The sequence below is a fragment of the Aspergillus pseudonomiae genome (genome assembly GCF_009193645.1).
Source record: "Aspergillus pseudonomiae strain CBS 119388 unplaced genomic scaffold BDV37scaffold_14, whole genome shotgun sequence".
NCBI classification, from domain to species: Eukaryota; Fungi; Ascomycota; class Eurotiomycetes; order Eurotiales; family Aspergillaceae; genus Aspergillus; species Aspergillus pseudonomiae.
Genome location: NW_022476006.1, coordinates 408395 through 423087, shown reverse-complemented (window position 1 = coordinate 423087; position 14693 = coordinate 408395). Strand labels below are relative to the sequence as shown.

Sequence of the window (14693 nt, the reverse complement as noted above, 5' to 3'; positions counted from 1 at the left end):
AATTGCATCATACTTGGAGGAAAGCCAGTCTGCCCGAGTATTCCGGGGCAAGATAACCATCTCCCAATAAAGTCTGGTGGAAATCCGCGGAGAGCTTCTGATTAGACCAGACTCGCAGTGCATCATTGTTTACCAATGATACAAACCTGTCTTTGTGTTGAGCGATCAGCTGAGCGTACGCTGGATTTAGCCCCATTGACCTCGAGGCCCTATTCTAGGCCATTTGTGCCGTGCCTGTGGTCTCTTTGTTATATGAACAACGTAGCTGCAAAGGGCTATAAGGAAGATGTATTAGGCTTCAACGAATATCTAGATAGCTTCATCAAACAACTAGTGTCTCAAGTCATTGCCCGTATGATGAAGAGTTTCAATGAGGCATTCGAGATAATAGGAATCAGCATATATCATGATATTTTTCCCCTTGCCTCCGTGGGTAGTTTTTAGTAGACATGGCAAGGCTCTCTCTGACACGCTTTGTACAAGCATCATATGACGAGTTTCGCATAAATGATTGTGAGCAATGCTCCGTAAGAGTGGACGGAAACATCCTCCACAAATCAACGCACTAATCTCTGTCATTGTTTGAGAACAGCCCGCGCCTGTGCAACCCATGTACTACATCGTCGGCACTTGCTGGCGGTTAGCTCGGAAATGCATACATGTATGATTACATACCGTACGGGTAATCGCTTGTAAGCAAGGGTCATAACGTCTTACAAGGCGAGTCTATCGTGACAGCTTTCTCAGCATCTTCATCGTGGCTCAATGGCGGAGGTCCGTGGGCACTAACCCACCCCGGAAGACAATGAAAGATGGATACAGCCGAGGTTCAACAGGGACAATGAACTGAGACTGAGCATTCTTTGGATTCACCAAGAGACTGGACTGCATCGGCTTGCTGAACCTGCCAGCTGCTTTGTATGTGCGTCATATCTACCCCGGATAGACAAGACGCGATTGTTTATTGGACACTAAATGCCCTTGCAGATATGCGTATGCCTGCTTCAATCTGGTAGTGATTGTTTTCTGTAGTGCCCGATGAGGGTTTCAGCCTGTGATGGAGTAAGACTGCTGGCTCTGTCCTGGGAACTATAAATGCGCCATAAGCCAGACCGCAGCTCTCTCAACTATGCAGGTTTGGCTCATACGTCCATATAAAGAGACAAGCTAACACAGACACGCAAATAGCAGTCTTCTAATATCAACGAGGTATGTGGTTCAACATCGGCCACAGTGCAACGCGCTGACAGTTACCTCGGCGCATTGCCGCAGGCTGTTGCTGTCACTCGGGTAATATTTATACCAATATGAACCCACAAGAATCGGGCGGCGGCGGCTCAGGCGCGTGTGGAGGTTCTGGATTCTCTTCGGTTGGTGGTGGTGGTATACTTCCTGCCATCGCATATTCAGGGCCATACACGCACATGCCTTGTCCTACGACTATCGGCAAGGAGAATAAAGACGAAGCTAGCTCTACAGCTGGCGATAAGTCCAACTGACTTTGAGTAAACACAAGATCTCCACCAAAGATGTATGTGATTTGGAGCTCGACTCGTTCGTTTACGACAGCTAGTTCAAGACTCTGACAGCCAATATAGCATCCGGGTGATCAACATCCATTCCACCTGTGATTATTGTGGAATTTATGAGTCCGTGCTGGAGTTGCTTATTGCTATTCACTGAGCGTGGCGATGAATTTACGTCGGAATCCAGTCCAATGTACCTATTTGAATGAACTCCATTATTCTTGAATATTGACTGGAAAGCTTACTACTCCACCGTTCTGAACAGCTCTGGATGGTCTCTCATCATTTCCTGGATACTTGGTGAAGCCTGGGGCTTCCTATGGTAGAAGTGCGCTGCTATCTGTGGAACTGTTGCGAAGACTCGACCTTTGTGGTCTTGAAAGATTTAGCTTAGCCGTCTATGATTTCCTTTTGCATTGAATTGGCTGCATTCTGTTCTCGCAGGTACGAGAGTTCTGCTACGACTTGAGTTAGGTCAATATGATGGTTAAACCTCCTCCAGGAGGTTGAAAGCTCTCTATCATCTGTTTCTCCGGATCTGTTGAAAGGATATCCGGAGAATAGCTTTCTCATAAATCCGCTGTCGTGGGTAATATCTGCGTTAACTCCTTCAGGAAGACTCTGAAATATGTGGCACGAGCCTCTGACCACCATACCGTCGTTATTGTTCAGGTTGGCCAAAGAACACTGCACAATTTCGAGCTAGGTAGGAATGTGAAGCCAGAAATAGCCCCCAGTCACCTTAGCAAATACTGTGTAACGTCAACATCAACTTGGATATTGTAGTGAACTCAGGAGCCACATGGCAACATATGGTATGTGCTTCGTACCAGGTGTCTCTGTTCTGTTTGGCCAATATATCGTTATAGATTCCTCCTAGCGTGTTTGCCCATGTGATGAACGTAGAGCCGATCTCTGAAACCTAACCTATCAAAAGCAGACTACTTATTCGAGTCCAGATTGGGAGACAATCTGTGCTCGGAGCCTTGAGTCTTGGTGGTCGATTCAGCCTTGACAAGATGTTTAACGACTGGTGGGATGGCTGACTTCCCAAAACTGTTGTAGAAATTACCGGAATGCAGACAAAACCACTGCACAAAGAGCCTGGGCTCTATATTGTGATAATCTATACTCCAGCCCGCGAGGGAGATGAGATCAAGAAAATGCTGGCATAGGACTGTAGGCCTCTATACATGTTTTATGACAGTGTATCAGCTTGTATTGTATACGTAATACCCATTTCATTCCATTGGAAGGCTGTTATGGATTCCAAGGCTGTGGCAGAGAAAAAGAAAAGAAAATGGAAAAAGAAAGGATATTAATATTAAATACTTCTCCACGACACCGTCGTAGTCGAGTTGTTGAAGACTAAAATGCGTATTCATCTAGATTTCTTCAATTTCTTTGCAGGATATCCAGCATATCAGATTCGAAATGGGGGCATCTTCCCTCAAAGCAGTCCCACGACCACGGGTCTGGAACCTTGTACAGCAACGATTTAAAGAAAGCTTGCATGATGAGAATGATCTGGAGATCTGTATGGAGACTTTCTCCCTCGACATCCTTTTGTCGCAACTAAAGAGCGTGGCGGAGGCTCACCGAAATGAAAACATTATGCTGGCGAGTCTGTCCAGATTTCGTCCAAGTCTGGTATACTTGAATGACTTCATGACTGTGCTGGTCTTGTCGTTTTCCCTTGACGTCAAAACCGGCGCTCTACTGTGGGGTGGAATCTGTCTTTTGCTATCAGTAAGATCCATTGTCCCGGCACTGTGGCATGATTCTAAGGGGAGAGTGCATCATAGCTATTGGCGCCCTTAGAAGAGATCTTCAGCGAGGTCCAGGCTATGCTGGAAGAGTTGATTGCGGCGTTGCCTGGGATCCATCCGTTTGAAGATAATGTCATTCTGGATGAAAAGTTGGAAACCGCCATGGTTGAGCTTTATACTGAATTAGCTGTGTTTTCAGCGCGTGCTATCAGTTTCATTCGCGTTCGGCGTCAGCATTGTGAGTACCCTTTCAATCACCTTTGGCGGACCTATATTAGTCGCTTGTACTGAAGCTAACGGATATTCTCTACAGTGCTCCCAATTCGGCAGTCATGGCCGCAGTTTAGTCGTGAGTTTCAGCATGTCCTCAAGCGGATCCAGATGCTATCCCAACAAGTGGATCGAGAGACTCAACGCGCAGCTACGACAGCGGCCTTAAAATGGAACAATGAAATGATCACGCTATTCCAATCGCTGAATACCGGCCATAAAGACGCCGGCCCAGAGCTACCTTGCTTTCACGTTCCTCTAACATTAAATGACCGCTTCTATGTCCGCGAAGATTTGTTGGACCAGATCGCCGATACCCTGAGCCCTAAAGCCGGTCGATCGGGCCCACGTACCTTGGCGTTGTATGGAATTGGTGGTGCAGGGAAAACCCAGACAGCACTGCAATATGCCTATCATGCACGGGATCACTATGACGCAGTTCTTTGGATTTCAGCCGATAGTACCGTCAAAATGGCACAAGACTACATGACCGTCGCGCGACGTCTCGGTGTGGTGCCCGCAACGCAGGAGACTCAGGATGCGTTCGGGGCCATGGCGAAGATGAAATCTTGGCTCGCAGATACAACATGCTCCTGGCTGCTTATATTCGATAACGCTGACAATTTAGAAGTTCTGGACAATGGTTGGCCACATGGTGTGGTAGGGTCTATCCTAATAACAACCCGTGACTTCAATGCCAGTCTACACCCTGCATCACAGGGTATCTATGTGAATGTCTTCGATACCAGAATGGGCACTGAAGCTTTACAGCGCCTTCTCGGGCCTATCTATCACGATACCAATAACACTTCATTAGTTTCTGAGCTCAATAAGACACTAGGGGGCTTGCCCCTTGCCTTGAACCAAATCAGCAGCTATATCCGGCAGCAGAAGATGAGTATAAAGGACTTCCTTGTCCTTTACCAAAATAACTGGGATAAACTACACAAGAGACGGCCAGCAGCATTTGATTACCAGCACACAATTGGAACAGTTTGGAAGCTTGCTTTGGAAAAGCTTACCGGCAATGCAGCTGTGTTGCAACGCCTACTGGCCTTTCTTGATCCTGAGGCTATTGACGAAACTACCTTATGCAATGCCGCCTCTGCACTTTCCAACCAGACCCCATTCAATAACTCTAGCCTAATGTTTCTGTCGGACCCAATTGACTTTGAGGATGCCAAAGCAGAGCTCCTCCGGGCCGCATTGATAGACCGTGACCCACGCACCAAAAGCATTTCTGTCCACCGTTTGATTCAACAAGCAACGTTTTCAGGACTTTCCCCTTCAGATAAAGCTTACTATTTTGATTTGTGCTCCCAGCTTCTATGCCAGGCCTTTCCAAGTTCATGGACTGATAAGGAGTCTGTTTGGGTATATCATGCCTGGGAAGCTTGTGAGAAATGCTTGCGACACGTAATGTTCTTGGCGGAGAGGTTTGCGCAGGTTGGAGAAGGATTGAAATGTTTGGATACGTTTGTTGAGCTCCTGCTTCGATGCTCATGGTGAGGACTCTTTCTTTTAATTTTCCCACACACTCCCCTTTTCTCTCGCTTTGTCCTTGTCTATTCCCTACCATGCCTGGATCCACTCCACGTTGAGAATAGTTAAAAAGAAATGAGTTGCTGACCCGCACTTCAGGTATTTGTATGAGACTGAATACTACGAGGAGAGTCAAAGCCTCCTTCAGGTGTGTCTGCAAGCCCTAGAGCGGAAGGGGGACACAAACTCTAGCAGATATGCACAAGCTCACAACGTGATGGGATTAGTGCAAGTCGACCTTCGGGAAAACACCAAGGCCCTGGAAAATCTGAAGAAAGCGCTGGAGATACGGGAGAGTACATTACCCCCAACGGACTGGGGAATAGGAGTCAGCATCAGCAACGTAGGCCTCGCCTATACGGAGCAAGGCGACCTCCCCCAAGCCATGACATACCTCCAGCGATCACTCGATTTCCGTAAGGCAATCAACTGCCGAATGGTGGATAACTCCTACGCTAATATCGCCAGTTGCCTTTTGCGAATGGGAAAGCCACGCGAGGCCGAAGCCATGTACACTTCCGTCCCAGATGTCCGCGACCTAACGGACGAGCAACTTCTGCGAGAAAGCTTACCTCGGTATGCCAGTGGCATGCAGCTATTGAGTATGGTGCGACAGGCTGAAGGTCAGCTAGATGAAGCATTAGACTTCGCCTCTAAAGTCCTGCAGTTCCGGCGACAGAAGTTCGGCGCTCGCTTTAAGACTTGTGATTCACTTTGCCATGTTGCCAAGCTCATGGTCCTGACGAAGAAATCTATGGCTGCTCTGTGAGTTTGACTAGGCCCCTTCTAAGGGATAGTATGCTAATGGAAGTGAACGACGTATAGACAGCTTCTTGATGAATGCATCTCGATTGCTAGCAGCTTGCCAAAGGCGGAGGGCTATTTGGCTTTAGCGTACTTTCGCAAGTACCAGATTTATAAAGCGGAGGGGCATGTATATGCAGCGGATTGTTTGAGAGACGCTATTCGCACAAAGGAAGTTGTTGCGGGTCGTCTGGGGAGTGACTATGATCCCACCCTGGCGGACGATGATGAAGCAGCGTATACACAGCTAGTGGCGTGGTTACTTTGGTGATAGAATTAGCGTTCTATTATTAGCTTCTGTCAATTCATTTTCACCATCATAATTACAGCACTAATCGGCAGCTCTACTACTAACAACAGTAGTTTGCGTTGTTTTCAAGATCCCCCCCACCATGCGTCTTTCTGGAGACGTTTCGGCAAGCACATCCTCGTCAATCTCACTGCTATTATCAAGCCTCCCCCTCTCGACATGAGCCGTGAACGATACCGTTGCTCCGTACGGCGTGAGCTTCACTTCATCAGACTGACTGTGCGTAGACACATCATGGCTGTGCAACTCCTCGATCCCATACTGGTCCCGTCTGTGTATCGAGAACACCCGACGGCTATGTCTGCTACTGGTCCACCGGCCTGTCGATCTCCTTCCATATCGTCCGTGTGAGCGCGACCGTGAATGTGTGTATTCGGATAGTTTGAGGGCTCTCCTGGCAAGGGGCTTCAGGGAGGGGACGCAGGCGGTCAGGATTCCAACGTTGAATTGGGCACTGGAAATCAACGGTAAGTCATCTTGTATGTATGGGGGGTGCAAAGGAGAGAGACACGTACAGGCCCCAGAAGAGGATGGAGTCATTACTGGAAGGAACGTGCGTTAGCATGCCCAGTTGGATTGTGATGTAACTCTGCAACTTACAAGAAAATATCCTTCTCGTTTGTGTATGCGAGTTGGGCTACTGCTTTGATGACGCCGAGACCAACTGTGCTGTTTATCTGTTAGTTGGGATTTTTGTATGATCAGAGATGGAAAGGGGTCCAGACAAGTAACCGAGACTGAAGACGCCGATTAGATACATGCGCACTCGGCGTTTCATTCGCAGATTCCAGACGATCGGGATCGGGATCGTTGCGAAGAGGACGTCGGTGAAGATATTGAAGGCTGTCACTGGGTTGGCGAAGCGTTTCTTGGATATGCGTGATTGTGGAGACATACATGTATTTATCAGAGCGAAGACGACGAATAGATGTACCGGGTAGCACTTCGCGTCCTTGATGCGCGTATCCCAATGTGCTTGCATTGGTTTGCAGTGGAGGAAGAAAGTCATCGCGGCCATGAAGCTGTATGCTGCGACAAATGCTATAGAAATCATTATTAGCCTGCTACTTTGTCTCATTGGCAAAGGAGAAGACTGGCATACCAATACTTGTCCATAAAGACATGGTGTACCATCGGGTCGGGCTGAACCTCAGCAAATTCAACGCGATAGATATCTTGAGCAACGCGATCCCGGTAGCCGAGCAGATAATGACCTGCCAGAACGCCGCTTCGCTCAACTTCATTCTATCCCTCTCGTCTAGGAATTGGATGTGGTGGCCTAGACCGTGACATGCTTTGTAGATGTAGAGAGCCCAGCCGCCGAGGGAGCAGAGCTGCGCAAGGTTCGTTAGTAACTCTGCGCTGCGCAACGTAGTGAACTGAGCTCATTCGAAGCATTCGATACAATGCGACGCTCAAGGTAAGAGTATGTAAAGAGAAGCGCATACCGCCGCGAGGGCCATAGTCCAGTCATCGCACCCAGAACTCCTGACAATCCTCATCCGAACATAGAGACGGAGACAGACGACAACAACGGCCAAGACCGTCAGTGCTGTCTGTACCCCGATAATGATACCGAGATGGCTCTCATCAGCCACCACATCTCTGGTATTGCCCGTAGTTGTCGGCATTTAAGGAGGGATTGAGGTTGGTACAGGAACCGACATTGAAGGCGTGGCAAGTGAGAAGATACACCTCATCATCGGAGATGTGTAACTAGGGCCAACAGTGCTTCTTAGGTTGTCGCAGGAATTCAGATTAGAGGGAGGGTAGGGCTTGGCCTTGCAGAGAGGCATGCGCGAATGGTCATTACAATTGATGCGACGTACTCCGAGTAAGCATGAAATTAATCAAAGTTTTCCTGCCGCGTTGTGCTTAGCACATGCTTGGATTCAGATCCTTGTCATTGATTAGATTTCTACACGTGTACGTCGCTATCTGGTATTTAGCCACGTTGAGGACGTCGAGGAAACGCTATCTTGAACCCAGTCACGCAGTATTTTGACTCTAGTTTGTGATATACCAGTACATAGGTAAACGGTACGGCATAATTGTTTAGACCGAGGGTATATGACTCCGGTTTTGCTGGGGAAAGAGGACTGACACTTTGCGTAGAGGTAATATATATGGCAATTTAGGAAGCCCTACCCTGCCACCTCCGACGCCAATGAGAACAGGCTTCTCGAGCCTAGTTACCTAATTTTGGCCCCATCGGCAATAACTGGAAGTACTCCGTATCATCCAAAAGATCTTTCACCGTACGTTGCCGTCTATCTCGGTCCGAGCTTCCCCGGTGCCAATGCACCAGAGTGGATCCACTGCCATGGCCGGTCTATGGCGTTGTGCTCTGGAGTCCACGCCATGATCCGACTGGCTCGGATTCCGCGGGACAGAACACGGTTCATTATGCGGCCAAGCATGTCGAGACATGCAAACGATAGGGTAGAATAAGGGCACTAATATTGATCCCTGTAAGGGGTTGTTAGCCCATAATAGCCTAAAAACTGCTCTAATTTACCGCACCCGACGTACTTGACAGGGTTTAGACAAGGCCCCCACGCTACTTATGTGAAGGCTGGTCCCATTGTTTCACCATATTATAAACTAAAATGCCGCTTAACGAATATATATGGCCTGGGGGCAGGCGGTACTGTCGAGTTAGGACACTATGCGCTTAGTATTATGGAGCGCTCGTTAGCGACCTATTGCCCTCAAGATGTCGGCAGTCGACCATGGACGAGACTGCCGTTCACATTGAACTATAATATGGTCCGGGTCGCCCCCTGTGACAATTATATAGCTCCTGCCGCCACCTTCTGGTCAATTAGCTCCTCGCATTGAACCTAGCCATAGGCGGTGCCTCTTGCAAAAATTGAATTTCCAGCTTCTTGGAAGGAGGCATACTTGTCAATATGCCGTCCCTGGCAACATCCATCTTCGGCCTCTTAGCTGCGGTGCCACTGGTCGCAGCGGGCTCATCACCAAATGTCCTCTATAAGGATGTCGTGGTTGTGGGTGGCGGTGCCTCTGGTGCCTACGCTGCCGTTCGTATCCGGGACGACTTTGGCAAGAGCATCGCCCTGATTGAGAAGCAGGATATCTTGGTGAGCAAACGAAACCCTTCGCATCACGCACAGCAACATGCGACAATGACAGGTAAAAGCTGACGCATCTTTAATGGGTAGGGTGGCATGGTCGACTCATACACCGATCCTAAGACCGGCAAGCCCTATAACTATGGTGTGATGACATTCCTTGAAGCTGGAAACGCAACAGGTTTCTTCGATCGCTTTGACATTCCCGTTGCAGCCCCATCGATGGTCAGCGTCTCCACGGACTACATCGACTTCAAGACCGGAAAACCAGTCAATTTCACACTGCCTCCCATGGCAGACCAGATGGCCGCGATGGCCAAATTTCTCGAGATTGTGGAGCCGTGGGAGCATCTCATGCAGCCTGGCTACGGCAACTTCCCAGAGCCAGACGCAATCCCGGAGGACCTTCTGATCCCCTATGGCGACTTTATCACCAAATATGGTTTGGAAGCCGCTATCCCGCTGATGTATCAGTCCACCGGTCTAGGACTGGGAAACATGGTCAAGGAAACTACCATGTTCGTGCTGCAGGGTTTCGGCGCCTCCATGGCGCGTGCGATGGTGGGCAAGCAAAATCAACTCGCGCCCTCCTCGGGTCGGAACCAGGACTTGTACGATGCCGTCGCGGAGGATCTCGCCGGCGACGTTCTGTACTCCAGCACGGTAATTGAGAGCCACCGCGGCAACTCCAGCGTCATCCTCACGGTCAAGAACCACAAGACGGGTGAAACCACTCGTATTCACGCTCGGCGTCTCTTACTCGCCATCGAGCCAACTGCAGCCAACATGGCCCCGTTCGACTTAGACCGAAATGAGAAGAACGTTCTCTCCAGATTCACCTACACCAACGAGTACACCGGTATCGTGAACAACGCGGCCTTCGCCGTCAACCAGTCCTATTTCAACCTGCCCCCAACAGCCGCGCCGAACAACTACCTCGCCCTGCCCGACACTTCCTTCACAGCTCGCATTGACTACATCGGCGGCGACGACCTCTTCCGAGTAACGATTGTGGGCAACAGCACTCTCGACACAGCGGGTGCCAAGAGACTGGTCCAGAACGATTTCAACACTCTGCTGCGTTCGGGTCGCCTCACGGAGACGAGCGACGGCGAGCCGCTGAGTTGGGTGGATTTTTCCACTCACGGCCCCATGCACGCGCGCGTTTCGGTCGCGGATGTCAAGGCTGGCTTCTTCCAGAAGCTGAACGCTCTACAGGGTGGTCGGTCGACCTGGTGGACTGGCGGTGCTTTTTCCGTTAACTTTCAGACGACGTTGTGGGAGTTTGACGAGCTTCTTTTCCCCGAGCTCCTCAAGGGGCTGAACTAAAAGGATTACCTGGGGATGTGATTCAGGTTGCTACAGATGTATACGAAGCATCTAGCAGGTGTGTCAGAGCGCTTCATGTTGTATAGAAATAGGCTAGCGAGTAGCATAATTGTGGAGGATTGAACGAATGATCTGTATATAGTATATTCAATGCACTGAAGTTTAGAATGTTTTGCCTTAGGAATGTGGGAACTTGATCATGGTTGCATCTCCAAGTTTAGACTCAACTGCGTATCCAGGATTTCAACTGGATGAAAACATTTGATGATAGTTCACGCCTCCATTCTATCACAAAGCCTACGCAATTATCTAACTAGCATCTGATAGGCAGGAAGCGCTGCAGTCACGGACTCTCATATACTAGAGTCGTCCGTGTTTGGATTAAATTGCTTGATTTTTAGCGTGGTGGTTGCTAACATCTGGCATTATAGACCAAACGGGAGGCTCCAACGGACTGATGTTTCTTCAGCCTTTGGGATCATTCCTAAGGGCTGAAGAACCTCCTGGGAATAAATTGAAGTTCGTAGGACTTTTTTGTTACTATATACTACGGCCTGATATCCAAGGCTTCCACTTGCGAGAAATAGGCACTAGCCCTATCAGGCTAGCCTAGATATCGTGACCAGCCACGCTGACGAGTATTGACTAGATAATAGAGTGGACCGAAATTACAATCAAGGACGCCATTCTTGATCTAGCCGCGCGCCTGTCCTCACGAGTGTTCCAGGGAGAGGAAGCATGCCGCAACGAGGACTGGTTGAAGATTACCAAAGAATATACAGTGGATAGCTTTAAAGCGGCTTCCATGTTAAGGGCTATCCCACGTCCCTTGAGAATAGTCGCCCACTGGCTTTCCTCTGATTGTGGCCTGGTTCGCAGGGAACTCTCTTGCGCCCGCGAGATTATTTCTCCCGTAATCGCGAACAGACGTCTACTGAAAGCTCAAGCTCAGGCTGAAGGCAAGCCGATACCTTTCTATAACGACGCAGCCGACTGGGCAGAAACGGAAGCCAATGGTCGACGATACGACCCGGCTACATTACAACTAGTCCTCTCGTTCGCCGCTATTCACACCCGGACTGATCTGCTCGCACATACCTTGATCCTTCTGGCTGATGATCCTATCTTGGTAGATGCTCTCCGATTGGAGATGGTTGAAGTTCTACGCACTTATGGATGGCAGAAGGCCGCGCTGTATAATTTAAAATTGCTTGATAGCGCATTGCAAGAGTCACAGCCTGTCAAGCCGAACGGGATGCGGGAGCTGCGATCTAACCTAGTGGTCTGACGACATTTCATACTAACGAGGCCTCCTACAGTCCCCATGCGTCGATACGCTAGGAAGGACCTCAGCCTTAACGAGGATGTCACAATCCGCAAAGGGCAACGCGTCTGTGTAGACGGCTGCAATATGATGAATCCCGAGATCAATGACCAACCGGAAAAGTACGACGCTTACTGCTTTTTACGAATGCGCGACAAGCCAGGCTTTGAGAACAAGGCACATCTAGTGGCCACCAGCCCTGACCACATGTCCTTCAGTCATGGCCAGCACGCCTGTCCGGGCCGCTTTTTTGCTGCAAACGAGATGAAGGTGGCCCTCTGTTACTTTGCTTTTGAAATACGATTGGAAGCTAGCGTCGGGCTGTACTGTGGATCCGGTTGTGGCTGGGGTTTATCGAAGTGTTAATCCGACGACTCGGCTTTTGTTCCAACCGCGCTAGGAAGAGATCCCATTGACGTCGTTGGGTTTCGACAAAGAGGTGCTACAGTAGCGATGTATAGAACTCTCGTCGTACTGTATACTGGTGTCGGAGACAGTAAGCTTGGCGAACAAGATCTACGCTCGTTCGTCGCAAGCCTCGTCTTATGCATGAGTTTTGTACCTCTTCTGGCTTACAACTTTTTGCCTGTGGACAGCTTGGCAGAAAGGTTATCAGCAAAGCAATGTCTGTATTCTTATAACTCTTAGGTTTTATTGAAATACTTTTGACTATTGGCTTATCTCTCCAGTCTGATATGCTGGCGTGCACGATCCTCTACCCCTCACATTATTTTTCACGATGGGGCTTAGCCGCGATCAGCTGATGATGCGATCTGATATTAGGCCACCCACTTGGCAGCCTTTTCTCTCGACTCCTCCCAAGCTTTTCGGAGTTCAAAATCGAAACCCTAAGCTATCATGATGGAAAGCCAGCCTGATCCAGCCACCACAGAAAATGATTCTAGCAGAGAGGAAGGGCATATACAGAGTGAAACAACACCGCTCCTGCAAAAGCGTGCCAGCGACGTCACAGGCAAGATAATCAGCACGAATTTCGCCCTTCTAATTGTCGGTCTAAACGGTACTGAGACATTGCTGCTCACGCGTCTTCAACCCGAGGACTAATGATAAGCAGACGCAGCTTTGGGAGTCTTAATCCCCTACATTCGACCAACCTACGGCGTCACCCTCTTCCAGCTCTCCCAGATCTACCTTGTAAACTGTGCCGGCTGTCTCACAGCTTCGTTCTCCAATATCCATGTGTGCTCACGCATCGGCACGGGCGGTACATTGGTGCTAGGAGCAGTGATCCAAATATGTGGGTTCTTATTGATGTACTGGAATCCGCCCTACGGACTATTTGTCGCTGCCTTCTTCTTACTTGGCATGGGGAGTGCCTATCAAGATGCTCAGGCGAATACATTCACAACAACCGTGGACAATGCGCATCGCTGGCTGGGAATTTTGCATGCAGTCTATGGCGTCGGGACAATTATCTCACCTATCGTGGCTAATGTGATTGCCTCGCGGACGCCAGTCTGGCAGGACTTTTACTTCGTGATGCTGCTATTGGCGCTGTTAAATTTCTGCCTTTTAAGGTGGACGTTCCGAGAAGGTCTATTCCAGCCTAACAAGAAAAACGCCAGCGGCACAGCCGGCAAGGAATTGAAGGCCACGCTATCCAATAAATCAGTTTGGATTCTAGGCGGGTTCTTCTTTTTGTATGTCGGCGCGGAGGTCACGTTCGGTGGTGAGTAATTTTCTCATGGGCCCAACCAGCACTACAAACCCGGGAAAGGAAATACTAACGATGTTAGGCTGGATGGTTCAATTCATCGTCTCCGTAAGAAACGGTGATCCAAAAGTAGTAGGCTACATAGCTTCCGGATTTTGGACGGGGTTCACACTAGGCCGTGTGGCTCTCGCAGATATCACGCACTATTTCGGAGAGCGTCGGATGGTGTTCGTGTACCTCGCTTTAGCAATGACCATGCAGCTCGTCTTCTGTATAGTTCCGAACATCATTGTAATCGCTATCGCGGCTTTCTTATTAGGTAGGTTGTCTAAATCAGGTTGGTTCCTCGATCGGCTGACAGGTCAATGTACAGGATTCTTCATGGGTCCGTTCTATCCCATCGGACTCTATGTCCTTACCCAGGTAGTGCCGGAGGAACTTCGAATTGGCGCCTTAGGTGAGTGTTGTTTGTACGAAGAGCTTTGAATACATGTACTTATGTTTGTTGGCAGGGCTCTCGACGAGTCTGGGCCAGGCAGGCGCCGCTGCTTTCCCTTTCATGACGGGCGCTATCGCTTCCCGGGCGGGTGTCCAGGTTATGCAGCCGATCATGCTGGGTTTGCTTATTGGGGTTGGTTTGTTCTGGGCTTCGCTTCCTAGACAACGGGCAATTAGTCTTTAGATCCTCTAGTAGTCAGGTAATACCTCAGTGTGCTGTCGGATTAGAGGGGGATGAAATCATTTGGTAAAGATAACCTATTGGATAATGGTCGCGGTAAAGACGACGGGATTTATATGGTGACCAACACACGTTCCACTAATAGCTATAGATTTCTAGGCTCAGTATTTTATATAATATTCATGCAGGTCCGACTCGGCCACGCTAGGAGACAACTAGGTAATTCATAATCGAGTATGGGCCTGCATCAAACGGCGATGGTTTGGGCGACTTGTCGTGAACCAAATATTAGCGCAATTGAGTTGATGATTGATCCTTCTAGTCGGACGTATAGCCCATGCAACTTATGTTGGGATATATCCACGCTCAG

The 14693-nt window shown here is 49.1% G+C and overlaps 6 protein-coding genes across 6 annotated transcripts; 5 read left to right on the top strand and 1 right to left on the bottom strand.

Annotated features, from left to right (window-relative positions):
- Positions 1–2960: 2960 nt before the first annotated feature.
- On the top strand, positions 2961–6182 carry BDV37DRAFT_291621 (uncharacterized protein; the record flags this gene model as incomplete). Its single annotated transcript, XM_032088991.1, has 5 exons — positions 2961–3275; positions 3332–3533; positions 3609–5070; positions 5207–5872; positions 5933–6182. The coding sequence occupies 5 exons, from the start codon at positions 2961–2963 to the stop codon at positions 6180–6182; spliced, it is 2895 nt and encodes a 964-aa protein (XP_031944255.1).
- Positions 5990–8350, bottom strand: BDV37DRAFT_242201 (uncharacterized protein). Its single transcript, XM_032081285.1, has 7 exons — positions 7670–8350; positions 7324–7555; positions 7119–7262; positions 6947–7064; positions 6822–6890; positions 6737–6763; positions 5990–6675 (listed from the first exon to the last, which is right to left on the bottom strand). The coding sequence occupies exons 1-7, from the start codon at positions 7850–7852 to the stop codon at positions 6243–6245; spliced, it is 1206 nt and encodes a 401-aa protein (XP_031944254.1). The 5' UTR covers positions 7853–8350; the 3' UTR covers positions 5990–6242.
- A 783-nt stretch (positions 8351–9133) lies between these two features.
- On the top strand, positions 9134–10645 carry BDV37DRAFT_280539 (uncharacterized protein; the record flags this gene model as incomplete). Its single annotated transcript, XM_032086599.1, has 2 exons — positions 9134–9325; positions 9407–10645. 2 exons carry the CDS (start codon positions 9134–9136, stop codon positions 10643–10645), a joined length of 1431 nt encoding a protein of 476 aa, XP_031944253.1.
- A 704-nt stretch (positions 10646–11349) lies between these two features.
- BDV37DRAFT_46987 (uncharacterized protein) lies at positions 11350–12178 on the top strand. The gene has a single exon (XM_032090717.1). It carries the CDS (start codon positions 11451–11453, stop codon positions 11931–11933), a length of 483 nt encoding a protein of 160 aa, XP_031944252.1. The 5' UTR covers positions 11350–11450; the 3' UTR covers positions 11934–12178.
- Positions 11970–12335, top strand: BDV37DRAFT_280537 (cytochrome P450; the record flags this gene model as incomplete). Its single annotated transcript, XM_032086598.1, has 1 exon — positions 11970–12335. One exon carries the CDS (start codon positions 11970–11972, stop codon positions 12333–12335), a length of 366 nt encoding a protein of 121 aa, XP_031944251.1.
- Positions 12336–12722: 387 nt separating this feature from the next.
- BDV37DRAFT_46989 (MFS transporter) lies at positions 12723–14443 on the top strand. Its single transcript, XM_032090718.1, has 5 exons — positions 12723–12990; positions 13045–13659; positions 13727–13963; positions 14018–14101; positions 14157–14443. Exons 1-5 carry the CDS (start codon positions 12828–12830, stop codon positions 14324–14326), a joined length of 1269 nt encoding a protein of 422 aa, XP_031944250.1. The 5' UTR covers positions 12723–12827; the 3' UTR covers positions 14327–14443.
- The last annotated feature ends 250 nt before the right edge of the window (positions 14444–14693 follow it).